Consider the following 14,864-nt stretch of genomic DNA (forward strand, 5'->3'; position numbering starts at 1 on the left):
TCATGAAGGCCATCAATGCCACAACATTCATCATCGCGCTTCTTGCCGCTACTGAACGAACCAACGCGTTCGCCAACACAGGAACCACCCCACTGAGGGAGGAGGCGGCCAAGAAGGACATTCTCATCGGGTCTGGGGCGATCAATCCAACCTACCTCAATGATTCTCGGTTTGCCGCAGTCCTTGCAAACCAGTTCAACAGTCTCTCTCCCGAAAACGAGATGAAGTGGTCGTTCCTTAACCCGACCGAAGGGCACTACAACTGGGACGCAATCGACCGCCTCGTTAACTTCGCAGAAGAGAATGACATGGCGGTCAAGGGACACGGCCTCATCTCGGGCTGCTGTAACCCCGACTACTTGCTCAATATCACCGATCCCACAGCATTTCGTGCTGCGATGACGGCTCACTTCGAGGCGGTCATGCACCGGTACAACGGCAAGATGGATCGGTGGGACGTCGTCACCGAAGCCCTGAAAACCATGGGCGGCGGCCTAAGCACCGACAACGACTTCTACAAAGTACTCGGTCCCGGCTACATCGATGATGCCTTCCACATCGCCCGGGCAGCAGACCCGGATGCCAAACTGTTCATAAACGATAATCAAGTGGAGTCGCTCCCCGGCAAGCGTCAGGAACTCTATGACCTGGTCTCCGGACTCGTGGCAAACGGCGTCCCGATTGACGGAGTCGCCCTGCAGATGCACATCACCGAAGTAGCCCCGATACCGGGCGTGCTCACAGACATCGTTGAGTCCTACAAGGCGCTCGGACTGGAGATTACAATCGCTGAGATGGATGTCCACACGCTCGACACCGCACTGCAGGCCGACATCTACGGGGCCGTTGTCGACGAGGCTCTAAAGGCAGGGATCACTGACATTAGCTTTTGGGGCTTCACGGATAAGCACGCCTACACTTGGCTGCCAGGCGCAAAGCCACTGATGTTCGACGAGTGCTACAATGCTAAGGGTGCGTTCTATGCCACTCACGCTGCCCTAACAAACTTCGTCGGCGCGCCCTAGGGCCCTGGAGCACCATCGAGCAATAATGGTTGCGCTCTACGGTGTCCAAGGAATTCAACTTCCTCGAATACCTGATTTGTTCCATATTTGTAAGGCTCCTAGCATCTTTACACGGAATTGGCAAGCGAGCTGCGCACCTGCCCTGTATCCATAGCATTCAAATGCACTTTTCTTATGCTCTGAACTCCATATAAAGCGCATTTTGGTAGAGCTCTCATACAAGAGAAGCCCCGAAACCTGTAAGTGTAGCATGTTTTGTAAGAGGATCGAGAAAGAATCGCTCCGTGCAAGTTGTGAAGTTGATTTGGATCCATCCTAGACGTCACGATGGGGCACACATATGAGTTGTTGTAGCCTGTATATCGCTTCGGTAGTTAGTACTCTGAATTGAGGTACAAGTCTGATAACAGAACAGAAATATCCGAGGGCTATTTCCTGATTCCAATGCGGGAGATTGTATTTCGTAGATTCTGAGATGTGGTTGACTTTCTTTGCCAGGAGAAGAGCATGGAGTTTCCTACGGATTAGGATTTCAACGGTCCATCCATGAAGGGGCATCAGATAACCTGGATCTTGACTACCTATGAAAATGTCTCTGTTTTACTACTAGCACTTGGCTGGCTACTTAGGTACAGTTAAAGTTGTGTAAGTCAGCTCACTCTACTTTACTACAGACTTTCCTTCTGCTTCCAAAACTCCGCCCATCCTTCTTTTTATTTTTTATTTTTTATTTTTATTTTAGAAAAAAAAAAAAAAAGATTTAATACATCTCTCCATAAGGCTTTTCTTCATCACGAAAAATGAGCCACCCATAAAGAAGCATCATTCTTGTCGGCTTTGCCGCCGACCCACCCGTACTCGTTTTCAGGGCCTTTCAATAGAACACAAAGTAATGAACTAGGTGCCCCTTAAATCAGAGCTATTTATATAAATTTTCACGACTTCTTGGGCTTGTTATGAGATAGCTATAAGAACTATTATAGTAGCTATAAGATGTTCGGACTCCCAAACCATACTCAGCATACTGGAAGACCGGGTCTCCTCCGAATTTGACCACAATATCAAGGAATATCACGTCAAAATGCCCAGCGAAATGTTTTTACGCTCTGATGAGGAGCCAATCTTCGCTTTCTATCGCTATAACCCTAGCATGGGTGGTGCTGTCCTGTTTACCCTCCTTTTTATGGGCACCACCTTCTACCATATCTTCCAGATGTTCAAAACTCGGACTTGGTTCTTCATTCCATTCGTGATAGGAGGTCTCTGTATGTATTACCCGACTAGATACGCCTTGGTACTGAGCTCACGCGAACAGTTGAGATTGTCGGATATATCGGGCGTGCTGCATCAAGTAAGCAGAGTCCAGATTGGACGCTAGGCCCATACATAGTGCAGACGCTATGTCTACTTCTCGCTCCAGCCCTCTTAGCAGCGTCAATCTACATGCTACTCGGGCGGATCATTCTGGTGCTGCAGGCAGAATCGCATGCGATTCTGAAAAAGAAGTGGCTTACCAAAATCTTTGTTACCGGTGATGTGATGTCGTTCCTACTGCAAGGTGCTGGTATGTATTGTCAACGGAATTTAACCAGTGTTGTAGAAGAAATATGCTGACTTTGCATCAGGTGGTGGCATCCAGAGTAGCGGAAGCCTTGACAGTATGAAGACTGGCGAGCGCATTATCATCGCTGGTCTTTTCGTCCAAATCATATTTTTTGGCTTCTTCATAGTCGTCGCTGTTCTCTTCGACTTGAAGCTTCGCAAATATCGCATTCCTCGGTGCTTCTCTGGGGAGGTTCCATGGCGCAAGCATCTCAACATTTTATATGCAACCAGCATTTTGATCCTCATCCGCTCAGCCTTTCGTCTTGTGGAATACCTACAGGGTAATAACGGTTACCTTTTGCGACATGAGGTTTACTTGTATGTGTTTGACTCATTGCTCATGCTCATTGCGATGATTATTTTCAATGTCGCTCATCCCTCCGAAATTACTCGACTCTTGGACGTTATGCCGGATTACGAGTTGTCGCCCAACGCGGCGGACCAGATTGTCAAACCATACGGAGTTTAACCTGGCCCATGATTTTGATATTTTATGGTCATACCTGCGATCTTATTCTCTGTTTCTGGGCTGCAAGGGCAGGCAAGCCCGCTTTTTTTCCGGGGCAACTTTCTATTCCTCCTTTCCGGCTTTTTCGCGAAATGCAAAATTTTTGATATCGCCATATATTGACGCACCTTGTATGTATATATCAAATTAGATGCTTTCTTCTCAATGCTAAAGTCTATACGGTATCACATTGAAGGTACTCATCTACCTTTGATTCGAGAAAATACCACCGACAATAAGATATTCCTTTAATGAGGTACCTCTAACATATATCGTATGAAAACTATGGTCTCTGTAACGTTATTGTGTTGGGGAACCTATCGCTCTTGGCTAGCTATCTCCAAGTTGTGAGATCTTGGAAAGTGTGAATTGGGATTCCGGTGTTAAGAGGAACGTTGGTGTCGCGCAACTGGGGTCGCTGTGCCAACCGTGCCTAGAGCCAATCTTGCAAGCTGTAGGCCATATTGACTGGCATGGGCATGACATGGTTATTGGAGGCCTTATACCTAACTTGAAAAAACTCAAACATCAGCAAGATTGTGTCCATGGATTATGTTCGTATTCGGAATAAGAATACGGGTGGGTCCTTAACAAGGTTCGTTGGAGGACCATCGATTGGTCATTGGGATCCACAGTGGGTGGGTCTCCATCATAAGCTTAATGGGCCTCGGGGTGCTTCCGATTCACGAACGAGCGTTCTGGGCGTTCTGGGGCCCTTCAAGGCATCAACAGTAGAAAACTACACAGTGCTTCCTTTGCCATTCATTCTTCTCTCTAATACATTCCTAGTTGTGGTTTTATTCTTCGTGAATTAGGGTCATAGCTTACTCAGTATTCCCACTTCCAGGCGAGGCTCAATGTTGATTTTGGCATGGCGCATCAAACTAGACTCTCACCCAGTTCAACTTCTGGTTAATGACTCACTTTCTTCCTAGGGACATTCCCACGTGTGATGTCTGTTAGTTCTAGGACATGCCGGACCGCACTAAATGTCCCTCTGCGGAAAGAACAACCTCTGTGATAGAAATAAAATCATATACCAAAAATGAGTTTGATGACCCACGCAGACTAGGCACATGCGAACCATTAAAACTGAGACCTCTACTCCGTACTATAACCTATAATCCATTGCCGGCTGAGTCTAGTGAAACTAAGGGCAGATAAGTGGATACTCATTCGGGTCGGTGAAGGTTCAGCTCAGATTTCAGAGCCTTTCGGATGGCCGTTAGATTGAAAAAAAGTTGCAGATCCTTAATAAAACTTTAATTCATCCTCTTGCGGTGTTTCATTTCCTATGCTCCTAGCTTTTGAACGGCCTCATGTTCCTCTAGATCACGCTCGAGCTTACCGCACTCCTAGCGGTTTAATTCAAAACTTCCTACGGGTTTGCATCCAGGCCTTGTTGAACAATTTCCCATCAAGTTCCCTACAGCTTGTTTCGACCGAAATTGGAGACCGGTTGGTGTCTACGTCTCTGGTTGCTGTGGCCCGCCGTACATTCGGGTCCTCCGCCGCATTTTATTTTGGCCAACTAGTCAGTCACTAGAGATAGGCTGCAACTTTGCACGAATGTTGTCAACCATGAGGGATATTGCCTTTTACCACCAGGAACTGTTTTTATCTGAAAAATGGACAGAGACATGGTAGTTTTGGCAGCATCCGACAGCACAGACAATCACAGAGTCAGAAGACATCGCGCCCGCCACACCAAGTCCCGCAATGGCTGCTATCCATGCAAATTCCGAAGGGTCAAGGTACGTCTCCTGTTCTGTAGTCCTGTTTGTCTCCGTTTGCCAGCCAAGTTCTGATATCCTGAAGTGCGACGAGCTTCAACCCGCTTGTGGCACATGTTCTTCCAGAGGCGAACCCTGCTCCTACCCTCCGCCACGCGTTGCTTCGAGGAAGCCTCCCAGATCAAGAGCGGACACAGAGAAAGACAGTAATCTACCAGACTTTTTCGAAACGTCCAATGAAGGTCCACTCGGTCTCATTCAACCCTTGTCAATAAATGCGACAGCACCGACGATCATCTCGAGCCCACCCCACCAACACCGGCATGGAGACCTCGATATGAATGACATGAAGCTCCTTCAGTTCTATCATCTACATACTGGAAGACAAATGACGTTGCACCAGAGGAGATCAAATGTTTGGGAGCGGATTATGCCTGAACTAGCGAGCAAAAGTCGATATCTAATGCATCTGCTCCTGGCATTGGGGGGCATGCATATGATTAAGCAGAAGGACGATGCCATCGGGACTTCCGTTGAATACTCAGATACGGTGGACTTGGAAATCATCATGGTACATCATCAAAGAGGATTGGAAGGCTTCAGAGAAGAAGTGTCCCGCATCTCACCCTCCAACGCTGAATCAGTTTTCACGGGGTCTTTACTTCTGGTTGCATTTGCATTTGCATTCCTCAGGGTTCAGGGCCTTCACCCGCTTACTGGGGCGACCGAAGGGATGAGCGGCACCATGGCAACTCCTTCTTTGACGAATGACACCCTGCACCTCAACTGGTTATACCTCAATCGAGGTGTAAATTCAGTGATAGGTGATCAATGGTATGCTTTGAAAAACAGCCGGCTCCGGGCGATAATGATATTACAGCACACCGATGATTACTGGGCGGATTCATCATCCCATGCACCGTCTCGGCTTTCTCGTTGCTCACCCCGTCTACTGAAATTTGCCGAAGGTGCTCGTCAAGCAGTGGCTTCCATCAAGGCTTCTTTGGATGCGCTTGGACCCTCTTTGGATGACTTGTCGAGCTGCTCGGGCACGCCCACATCCCAGCCTTCACCATCTACGACTTTAGACTGGGCTCTAGATGCACACAACGAGACGATACACATACTGGACTATGTTTATTTACGGGTTGTATCCGTATTGCGGTGTGCAGCAACCGAAGATCCCACAGACAAGGAGATCCAGGCGGACTTTGAAGAGGCAGCGATTCTATCCTGGCCTGTTTCGATCCCCAGTGCCTTCTTAGCATCGCTTGAGAGAAGCGACCGTAACTCCCTCTATGGACATTCGCTCGTCATCCTCGCGCATCTATATCTGGTAAACACTCTGGTCGATACTTGGTATATGAGAGGCTCCTTTGAAGGCGAGATATTGAAGATCAACGGGCTTATTGGTTCCCTAAATGGAGGCCAACTCTCCACATTCATGATATGGCCCAACGAGGTCTTGAGCTTGCCACTGGTCTGTACAACTTAAACCTCATGTATAGGTACAGTCGAAGAACCTGAGAACATCCAACCTCGTTCATGGCATATGTGTAGGTATAGAGCATACATTGCATTCCAAACAAAACCATCCATCCAAATATAGTTGACTCGGAAGAGACCGTGATGTCTGGCGAAAATCGTTGAAGATTCGTCGCATTAGTTAGTTACCCACTGGTTCGACACGGTTTCCCAGGTTATTATAAGATTATAATAGCACTGAAGTTCATTTATGTCAACGGCGTAAAATGATATGCTATGACGAAACTAGTATTTGCACCATTCATCGCCATTAATCATTAATATCACTGCTAATAATCTCGTACAGAGATTGCCAAGAAACCTACCAAATATGGATTATATGAACCAAGGGAAAGGTGCTCCAATAGTCTCTCAAACTATCTACAACATAGGCAGACATGAAAATTCAGTTGCTCCGTACTAGCTAGGACTGCTAATCTCCGTTGCTACTCACCCGATCGGCAAACCCGAGAAAGCGAATACGGGTGGGTCTACTCCGTACCAACATCGTGTACTGCCCCAGATGCGAGTACGACTCGTAACTAGTTCTTAGAAAAATTTCTACATTCAAATAACCATGGCGCTCTCTATATTTAGCCAACTTCTGTTTATATAAGTCTCTCCATTCCAACTCCAAGTTCCCCCATAGCACTCCACACACCGTGCCACTTTCAAGTAGATTATTCCAACGCCGGACGTCTATACAACATGAGTTCCAACGAGTATGAAGAGGTGGACTTCGAACTCTACCGCTACACACCATCTTTGGTGGCAGCAATCATCTTCATTGTTCTGTTTGTCCTTGCGACTGCCTATCATCTTTACCAAGTCGTCCGTACACGATTCTGGTACTTTACCATCTTCGTTCTCGGAGGAGCCTGTGAGTTTAGCCGGCCTGATACAAGTCCTTCAGCCATTTCGTTGGTTTGCGCGTGGTCTGGAGCATAGCTAACAGGTGTTCTAGTTCAAATCATAGGTTACATTTGCCGCGCACTCGCCCACAACGACAAAGAAAACATCCCACTCTATTCCGTTGGCACAATCATGATCCTCCTTGCCCCTCCTCTATATGCAGCATCGATATACATGACCCTGGGTCGACTCATTGTGCATTTGGATGCCGAGAACTTGAGCCTGGTGCCAGTAAAATGGCTTACTGCAATCTTCGTCACGGGAGATGTGATCGCGTTTGCGATGCAATCAGCTGGTAATTCTTTCCTTTCAATCAGACACTATCCTTGATCAACGAAGACTAACTGTGAACCAAGGCGGCGGAATCATGGCAAGCGGAACTCTCAGCGCCATGACCACTGGCGAGCACATCACGATTGGCGGTCTTGCCGTACAATTAGTGTTCTTCAGCGTGTTTATCGTCGCTTCATCAATCTTCCACTACCGCATTCGCAATAACCCGACTGACAAGTCTGTCGGCCAATCGCGCACAAGTAGTTGGGAAGGCGTCATGGTCGGGCTGTATGTGGCCAGCATTCTCATTCTCGTTCGGTCTATTTTCCGATTGATCGAATACGCTCAAGGCAATGATGGATATCTGATCAGCCATGAGGTATTTATGTATGTCTTCGATTCGATGCTCATGTTCTTCACCATGGTTGCAATGAGCATTTTCCACCCGTCGAAGGTCCTTGCTCAGCCATCGAGTCTACGACGTTCTTTGAAGAGGTCTCATTCAGAGAACACGGAGCTTTACCCCACGACAGCAGTATAGATTATCATTAGCCAACCGGAGTTAGACGGAGTTTCTTTTTCTTTTTCTTGAACATGTTGATTGGGGATACAAGGTCTAGAAATTCCCAGTGAGCCAGCAGGCAGTTTCTTTTATCACTTTTCCAGATGTCAATTTATTTCCAAACGCCGAAAGAAACATTCCCATTACCGAACGTAGGTTATTCCTGATCTTCCTCCCAAATAAATACAACGCTCTCTCAAGAAAAGAGTGGATGACGGTTGAAAGACAGTTGGACAGTCTGTTACTAAATTTGTCGAAGGAGCTTTTCTGTATGAAAGTGCTAGGCGACGGGAATCACGGACTATCGACGCGAGTTAGACCTACTTAGCTGTAACATATACGTGAATTCAACCAGAGAAAGAGCCGCGTTCATATGTATGGAGTACTTGTATTCCAAACAATACTAAAGGCAAAATCTGGTATGGCGCACTAGCAGTAGAGACTGTACCCCTACAGGCATTCCTAGAGATTTCGTTAGGAAAGGCATTTCTTCCCGCAAGAAACAAAACCCGCAATAATCTAAATAGAAGGGTTGACAGCCACATTATCCTCTACGCCAACTTCCCTTTTAATAACATTTGACTCCGAGTGCAGCTCCCGGCGCGATCCTTATGACCTCGGCCGAAGCCCCTCCATCCAGCATGTACATATATCGCAGGGAACGACAAGTTCGTGTGACACAGAGTGTCCAATAGAAGTTTCATACTGCACCTTTACATATGCAGAGTTCCGGGACTGTTAAGAGACACCTCAAACCCGATATGCCGATCGAGTGATTCCATGTATCTCGATGGAAGCTTTCGACAATCAGAACGGTGGAAATCGCTGATCAACTGATTCAAGCCGCCGGGAGTGTAGGGGCTTCCGTTTATCGGTCATGGAGTCATGAAAGAATACATTGGATCCATGATTGCGATATCAGAAGGTCTCTCCGATCTACTGGATGAGGTCAAAGCAACTGTAGTATAAAACCCAGACAATATTGGAAAAAAGGAGAACTCACAAATGTGACTGTCTACTGGCCAGCCCGACAGTAAAGACCTCGGGGATCATGCCAGTTGCAGTTTGGCGAGACTATGAATGACATCTGGATCACCCACGACGACCGGCCTGATTTGCAGACCGCGCTTCCGCTTATATTGGATCGCGCCCAACAAGTATCGAATGTTTGATATAATGTTTCGCACGGGGGGCTCTGGTTGTCGGATAGATTCTTCATCGAGTGTCACTGTATCTCACGACCGAACTTGCAAACCACTATGCGTCTACTGCATTACTTTCCGTTGGCGAAGTTCCCGACGGCAAGGTGTATCATCGCGCAGGGGCACATGTCGACTTCGGAATTTTTCGCTTTACTTCTCCGTAGGGACGTCCAGGTTGGGCTGGAACTCTGTCCAGGTCGCGAGGTAGTTGACAGAGTTCGGTATTAGGGACGTGTGGACCAAGTTGAAGGTCTAGGCTGACGATATCGGTGCAATATTGGCGATTTACTCATGTCCTGGTTGGATGACCGGTTCAAGTCAAGTTTCCATCGTTGTAAGGCTCCTTGTGAGCCCGGCGACTATTTGGCGACTGATACAGCATTGGCTACTTCGACCAGCCCTGTAAGGATTCTTTGATCCGGAGGCCGTCGAATAAACATCCGATGGTGACCGTAGCTCAGTTTACCGAAGCCGCTATGGAACGGAACTTTGGTCTTTGCAGGAAAAATCGGGGACGGTCACAGAGGCATAACCTGTTCGGAACGCATGGGCATGGAAGTTTTCATCTGGGTTTGGTTAGGAGTTTTCGCACAAGGGTATTTTCGCATAGGGGCTCCGGGAAAAAGATAAGTGCGGACATGGAGATGAGAGTTACAGCCTGACAAGACAGTAACGCCGCAGTAGAAGTCAATGAACATATTACTCCTATAAGTTTCCAAAGTCCCACCAAGTCGAGAATCCGTCAATGTTTCCGAGAGCGGATTCGGAATCTGGATATCCCACATTGTTCTCCATATCAACAAACTGCGAGGGATCCGCCCATAGCCAGGGGGTATTGGTCATTAAACTGTCAGCTGGCGCAACAAGTTTCTCTCCGAAATCGAAGTCAGAAGAGGCTGGCGTGCAAGATCTGTGCGGCATGGTTGGCGGGATGTGGGCAGCTTGGCCACCATCCGCGGTGTTAACTGTGATATTCGGGGACATTGCAACAATGACCTCCAGAGTCGAGGCAGGGTTGTCGTCCGCGTCTTCCGTAGAGACGGTTGGGGTCAATGATGGATGTAGTAAGCCACCGGTCGATACTTCGTGTGGCTTTGGTTTGCAGTTGACTTGGAGAATATCCCACATTAAAGGTATGCTGAGATGAATCTTCTCAGCCTCCCAATCATGGTCAATGTTTTCCGAACCGCAAGCAATCCGAGTCATCTTGTCCAGCGTTTCATCCTGCGCGGTTGTTAGCATTAGAATCTGCTTTTTAGTGCGATGAGACCGACCAGGATGCCGCAAGCAGGCGAAAAAGACACAAAGCTCTTCAGGAACCTGCGGCATTTTGTGAAATCAACCTTGGATTTGTACTTCAGCCGGGGATCCGCAGCACAGCAGTAGTACAGATGCACTGTAGCTGCAATGGCGGCAGCGTGTCCGAAGAACGGATCGATCAGTCGCATCTTCTTCTCAGACACCATGTCTATCATGCGAACGACCCAGGTAGCGTGTAATAATACCAACTCGGATGAGCGTCTCCAGAAAGCGTTTGGTATTGCCAGATTGTCGTTGTATTGTGATGCGACTATGTAGAGAAAGGGGTGGTTCAAAACAGTCAAAATGCAATGGTAAGTGAACTGTAGCTTCAGCCATGGGGTCCAGTAGTTTCGGCTCAATCTCAACTCCTCGGCCGTTCGTTCGTAGAATTTGACCGAGTCATATCGATGGCACTGGGAGAGCTTGTTCTCAATTTCTGTAAGGTCGGAGAGCACCATGGCGTACATGGAATCGTGCCGCCAGGGTTCTTTGAGCCTATTACGAGCACAATCGGAGACATATATTCTCACCCTGCTCCAGACCCAACCGAAGTGGGCCGCTAAGCTCCAAATTCCCATATCGGAAGGTTTGGAGCAACCAAGATCATCTGTTGGCAGCGGCGGTGGTTTCGCCTCGGTCGCGCCTTGTCTTGCACGGTCCATACTGGAGGCAACATAGAAAGTGCGCATGACCTCAGACGGGACACAGAGAAACCCATTTTGCTGCCCGTAAGACTGTTCCAGGCATTGGAGACTCCAGAATAGACGCTTCTTTCGCTCGCTCATGGGACCTTCGCCGGCATGACTCGATTCCAGATCCAGCGTTGCTGACCGGCAAAGATGTTGAGCAAGACCCAGATGGAAGCGGCCGAGGTGTATATCTCCATCTAGAATAGAATCAATATTTGGAATCTCTTCACCCAGTGTCTGAGGGTCATACCTAGAAATGAGGAATAGGAGAGTAGACAGAGACACTCAATAGTTTCAAGCTCCACTGTGCCGTTGGCCATACGAAGCATGACCAGACTTCTTGCACTGTCTCCGTAATGTTGTAAATGCTCACGGTCTCTTGAGAATCGTGAGGTCAATGCGAGGAGGCAACAAACGAGCTCTTCTGACAGGTAACTTGGATCTGAAGCCTGCTCACGATCAAAACACCAAATCGGTTGTCGATGGCAGTATTCGAAGTAAAGATCGATAGCTTTCGCGATCGCAGATGATGACGGGTGAGAACTCGAGTCGTCGAAGCCAAACCCCAGGAAGAATGGGTCATTGACCGTGCTTGGTTCAATAGATGGTGGGCGCGACGTGGCACGATAGCATATTTCTGAGATTTCATTTCCTGTCTCCTGCGACTTTTCCGATGCAGGTGCTTGGGTTGGTCTGCCACCACTCAGGATGAGGTTCACCTTCTCTTCGAGGAATGCCAGCCTGTCGTCCTGTAGGAAAGAGAAAGTCAATTATGTGATGTGTCACAGACAGGTACAAGCCAGCACATACAGATTGCCCTCCTCTAGAGCCTCTAGGTATCGAGGTATAAAGACATGGCTGATTCAGACGGACACAGCTTGAGCAGGATGGTTTCTCAGCCGGACATCGGGTCTTCTTCCTTCTGTATGGAGATCAGGTCCACCCCCACCAATAGACAATCTTGGAATGTCATTTGCCTTACCTGCAGTTGAGACAGGCCTCATGGGAGCGCAACCTTCCGCGGGCGCTCTCTCGTGGCATCATTGAAGAAATAAATTAGAAAAGGTAGAATTAGCGGGGGGTATTGACAGTTAAGATAAATGATATAAATGGGATGAGATCGTCATGACGAGATTAAAAGAGGGGGAGATAATGAGATTATGCAGGTTCCAAGTGCACCTGGGCAGGGCATTGGAGTAAAATCGGAGAAAGGGCGAGGGCGGATAACGACCGAGTGTGTCTCCTCTTTTTCCCCCGCCTACAACAATCCAACAGGCCGAATCTAGAATCTGATGTGCATGGATACGCATAGAACCTGAAATTTATACTGGAAAAGGTTAAATGATCCATGTAATTCGTGACTTTTCCGCTCTGATCTCTGCTAAAATTAAGTTCCTGTATGAACGGTGGCGTAAACTATCCCCAACTGGCCTGCATGGCGAGTCATCCAGAAGTATAATCCTACAGGTTTGCGATATAATTGGTCAATTTCAATTTCTTTTTTAGATGGAATCCTGGAATCTTCCTGCGTGTAATAAAACCGTTCATATGACCTCGGGACCTTCCAAGCTTCTTTCATGCTTATAGCTATCCCGTGATCACAGATATCCATGGATAGTTGCATGCGACATGTCATATTCAAAGCCTAAAAAATTTAAGTAGAAATAAAGAAAAAAGAAATAAAGAAAAACAAAATACTAAACGAAACACTTCGCTATTATGCAACATGAAATCATTAAACCACCATAGTCTCAGGCGCCGTCGCTTCCCGCAGGGGGGTCCACCCCCACATCCTCCTCCACAACAACCCCCAGCCAATGCTGATCCGTCCTTTGTTGTCAGCTTAGAGCAGAAGTCCATATCATCTTTGCTGCCTGCCTCGTCCTTAGGAAGTCGTTGTCGTGCAGGCCAAAATTCGTCCCCTGCATCCTCTTCCCGCTTATGATGCTCTGTGACCAAGTCACGAACAACAGCCTGGAAGTGGATCAGTCCCTCCCCCGTAGAGTGGAGTTGCTCATTCGCAAACTCTCCTGTGTTTATATTCTTCTGCGTCTCAACGCAGAGATCTTTGTGTTCGGAAATAATACGCTTGTAAATTTCGTTGATGGATTCAAACTCTTCATCGCTAGAGTTCTTGTTGCGGTAGACTTCGCAGCGCACTGAGCATGTGGTGGGACCCGTCGGCACGAGTCGCTGCATGAAGAAGAAGTGGGGTCTGCGTGCAACAATTAGTATTCATTAGATTGCATTGGGAGGCAATTGCACTCACGAGACGGTCATAGCAGCATTGGGGAAATAGTAAGAGGTGGCAGTCTTCAGCCCACTGGCAATCACCTCGGATGTGGATTTGCCATCCACGGCATATGAACTGAGATTGGAACCCGAGGGAACGTCCGAGTGAGCCGTGTTATATTTGTCTGCCATGATCTTCCAGTTGTACTCTCCGGTGATCTCCCAGGCGTTATCGAAGTTATAGTCCTCGAAGTCAAAACCCTCGAAACGTGGCTGTAGGTCGATTCCTTTAAAGTCATCTTCCCAGGAAATCTCGGGTTCCTCGCCAGCGTCCAAATTGAGCCAGATGAAACCGTTGGCATCAATATGAACGTGGATGGGAAGCAGGCCATTCTTGCTCTTATCGAAACCTTCCACCTCTTGATACCCGGGTGCCTTGGCAAGTTTTCCATTAAGGCCATAGGACCATCCGTGGTATTGACAAGAGAAAATCCGGGAAGTGCCACCCTCTTCGGTAACCACTGGGAATGCACGGTGCCGACAGACATTGTGGAAAGCATTGACATTTCCCTCGCGGTCTTTCACCAAAATGAAAGCGTACCCGGCGATATTGTAACGGAGCCAGTCGCCCGTTTTGGCGAAACGCAGTTTGTGTGTGGTTAAAAGCCATTTCCGACTGAAGATGGCGCGTCGCTCAAATTCATGTATATCCTGTGAAGAATACCACGAGGCGGGGAGAGGCTGAACTGGGGAATTGTCGGCAGGGGTGGGACGTGCCTCTGTTTCCCCAAGTCCGAGGTAATTCTTGAGCATGGACATTGTGTGAAGGTTAAAAGACAAGGCTATGCAAAAGGACCAATCGAGGAATTCAATCTAGTGCTTGTTTATTGTCTTGGGAGTCTGTTAATTCTGTCATCCAGAGCAGAACATGACTTCCTTAATATAGCCACGGAATCTCTGGATCCCAATGACAGCTACCATGATCATGAGTTCATACTTCCCCATGAGGATATGGAATCTACAGGTTTCTACCGATCACAGGATCGGAGCGGAGGCTAAGCCGTTCGCCGCCCGAGCTTTTTAACGTCCGGTAGAACGTGCTAGACCCAGATGATCAAAGAGAAATCGGTTGACGGCTGCAATTACCGCGCTGGGTGGACGCCACTCGGGTGGTCGGGTTTTCTACCGAGTTTGTGGAATGAATAAAGAGGAGAAGATATGCATGCTGCAGGTTTCAATATTCGGAGGGTATGGAGATAAACGGTTGATATTCCAACACTGGCTAGACTGTGGTGCA

The 14,864-nt window shown here is 47.8% G+C and overlaps 6 protein-coding genes across 6 annotated transcripts; 4 read left to right on the forward strand and 2 right to left on the reverse strand.

Annotated features, from left to right (window-relative positions):
• Window positions 1-2: 2 nt before the first annotated feature.
• Window positions 3-1,025, forward strand: N7489_005225 (endo-1,4-beta-xylanase; the record flags this gene model as incomplete). The annotated part of the gene is made up of 1 exon (XM_056710977.1): window positions 3-1,025. The coding sequence occupies one exon, from the start codon at window positions 3-5 to the stop codon at window positions 1,023-1,025; it is 1,023 nt and encodes a 340-aa protein (XP_056569398.1).
• A 1,081-nt stretch (window positions 1,026-2,106) lies between these two features.
• N7489_005226 (RTA1 domain-containing protein) lies at window positions 2,107-3,099 on the forward strand (the record flags this gene model as incomplete). The annotated part of the gene is made up of 3 exons (XM_056710978.1): window positions 2,107-2,290; window positions 2,341-2,589; window positions 2,651-3,099. The coding sequence occupies 3 exons, from the start codon at window positions 2,107-2,109 to the stop codon at window positions 3,097-3,099; spliced, it is 882 nt and encodes a 293-aa protein (XP_056569399.1).
• A 2,109-nt stretch (window positions 3,100-5,208) lies between these two features.
• Window positions 5,209-6,366, forward strand: N7489_005227 (uncharacterized protein; the record flags this gene model as incomplete). Its single annotated transcript, XM_056710979.1, has 1 exon — window positions 5,209-6,366. One exon carries the CDS (start codon window positions 5,209-5,211, stop codon window positions 6,364-6,366), a length of 1,158 nt encoding a protein of 385 aa, XP_056569400.1.
• Window positions 6,367-7,103: 737 nt separating this feature from the next.
• N7489_005228 (RTA1 domain-containing protein) lies at window positions 7,104-8,121 on the forward strand (the record flags this gene model as incomplete). Its single annotated transcript, XM_056710980.1, has 3 exons — window positions 7,104-7,275; window positions 7,360-7,602; window positions 7,664-8,121. 3 exons carry the CDS (start codon window positions 7,104-7,106, stop codon window positions 8,119-8,121), a joined length of 873 nt encoding a protein of 290 aa, XP_056569401.1.
• Window positions 8,122-10,049: 1,928 nt separating this feature from the next.
• Window positions 10,050-12,379, reverse strand: N7489_005229 (putative C6 transcription factor; the record flags this gene model as incomplete). The annotated part of the gene is made up of 5 exons (XM_056710981.1): window positions 10,050-10,568; window positions 10,619-11,532; window positions 11,586-12,084; window positions 12,146-12,257; window positions 12,318-12,379. 5 exons carry the CDS (start codon window positions 12,377-12,379, stop codon window positions 10,050-10,052), a joined length of 2,106 nt encoding a protein of 701 aa, XP_056569402.1.
• Window positions 12,380-12,973: 594 nt separating this feature from the next.
• N7489_005230 (aromatic ring-hydroxylating oxygenase subunit alpha) lies at window positions 12,974-14,386 on the reverse strand (the record flags this gene model as incomplete). Its single annotated transcript, XM_056710982.1, has 3 exons — window positions 12,974-12,980; window positions 13,080-13,550; window positions 13,605-14,386. 3 exons carry the CDS (start codon window positions 14,384-14,386, stop codon window positions 12,974-12,976), a joined length of 1,260 nt encoding a protein of 419 aa, XP_056569403.1.
• Window positions 14,387-14,864: the final 478 nt, after the last annotated feature.

The sequence above is a fragment of the Penicillium chrysogenum genome (genome assembly GCF_028827035.1).
Source record: "Penicillium chrysogenum strain IBT 35668 chromosome Unknown utg000002l_segment0_segment0, whole genome shotgun sequence".
NCBI lineage: Eukaryota > Fungi > Ascomycota > Eurotiomycetes > Eurotiales > Aspergillaceae > Penicillium > Penicillium chrysogenum.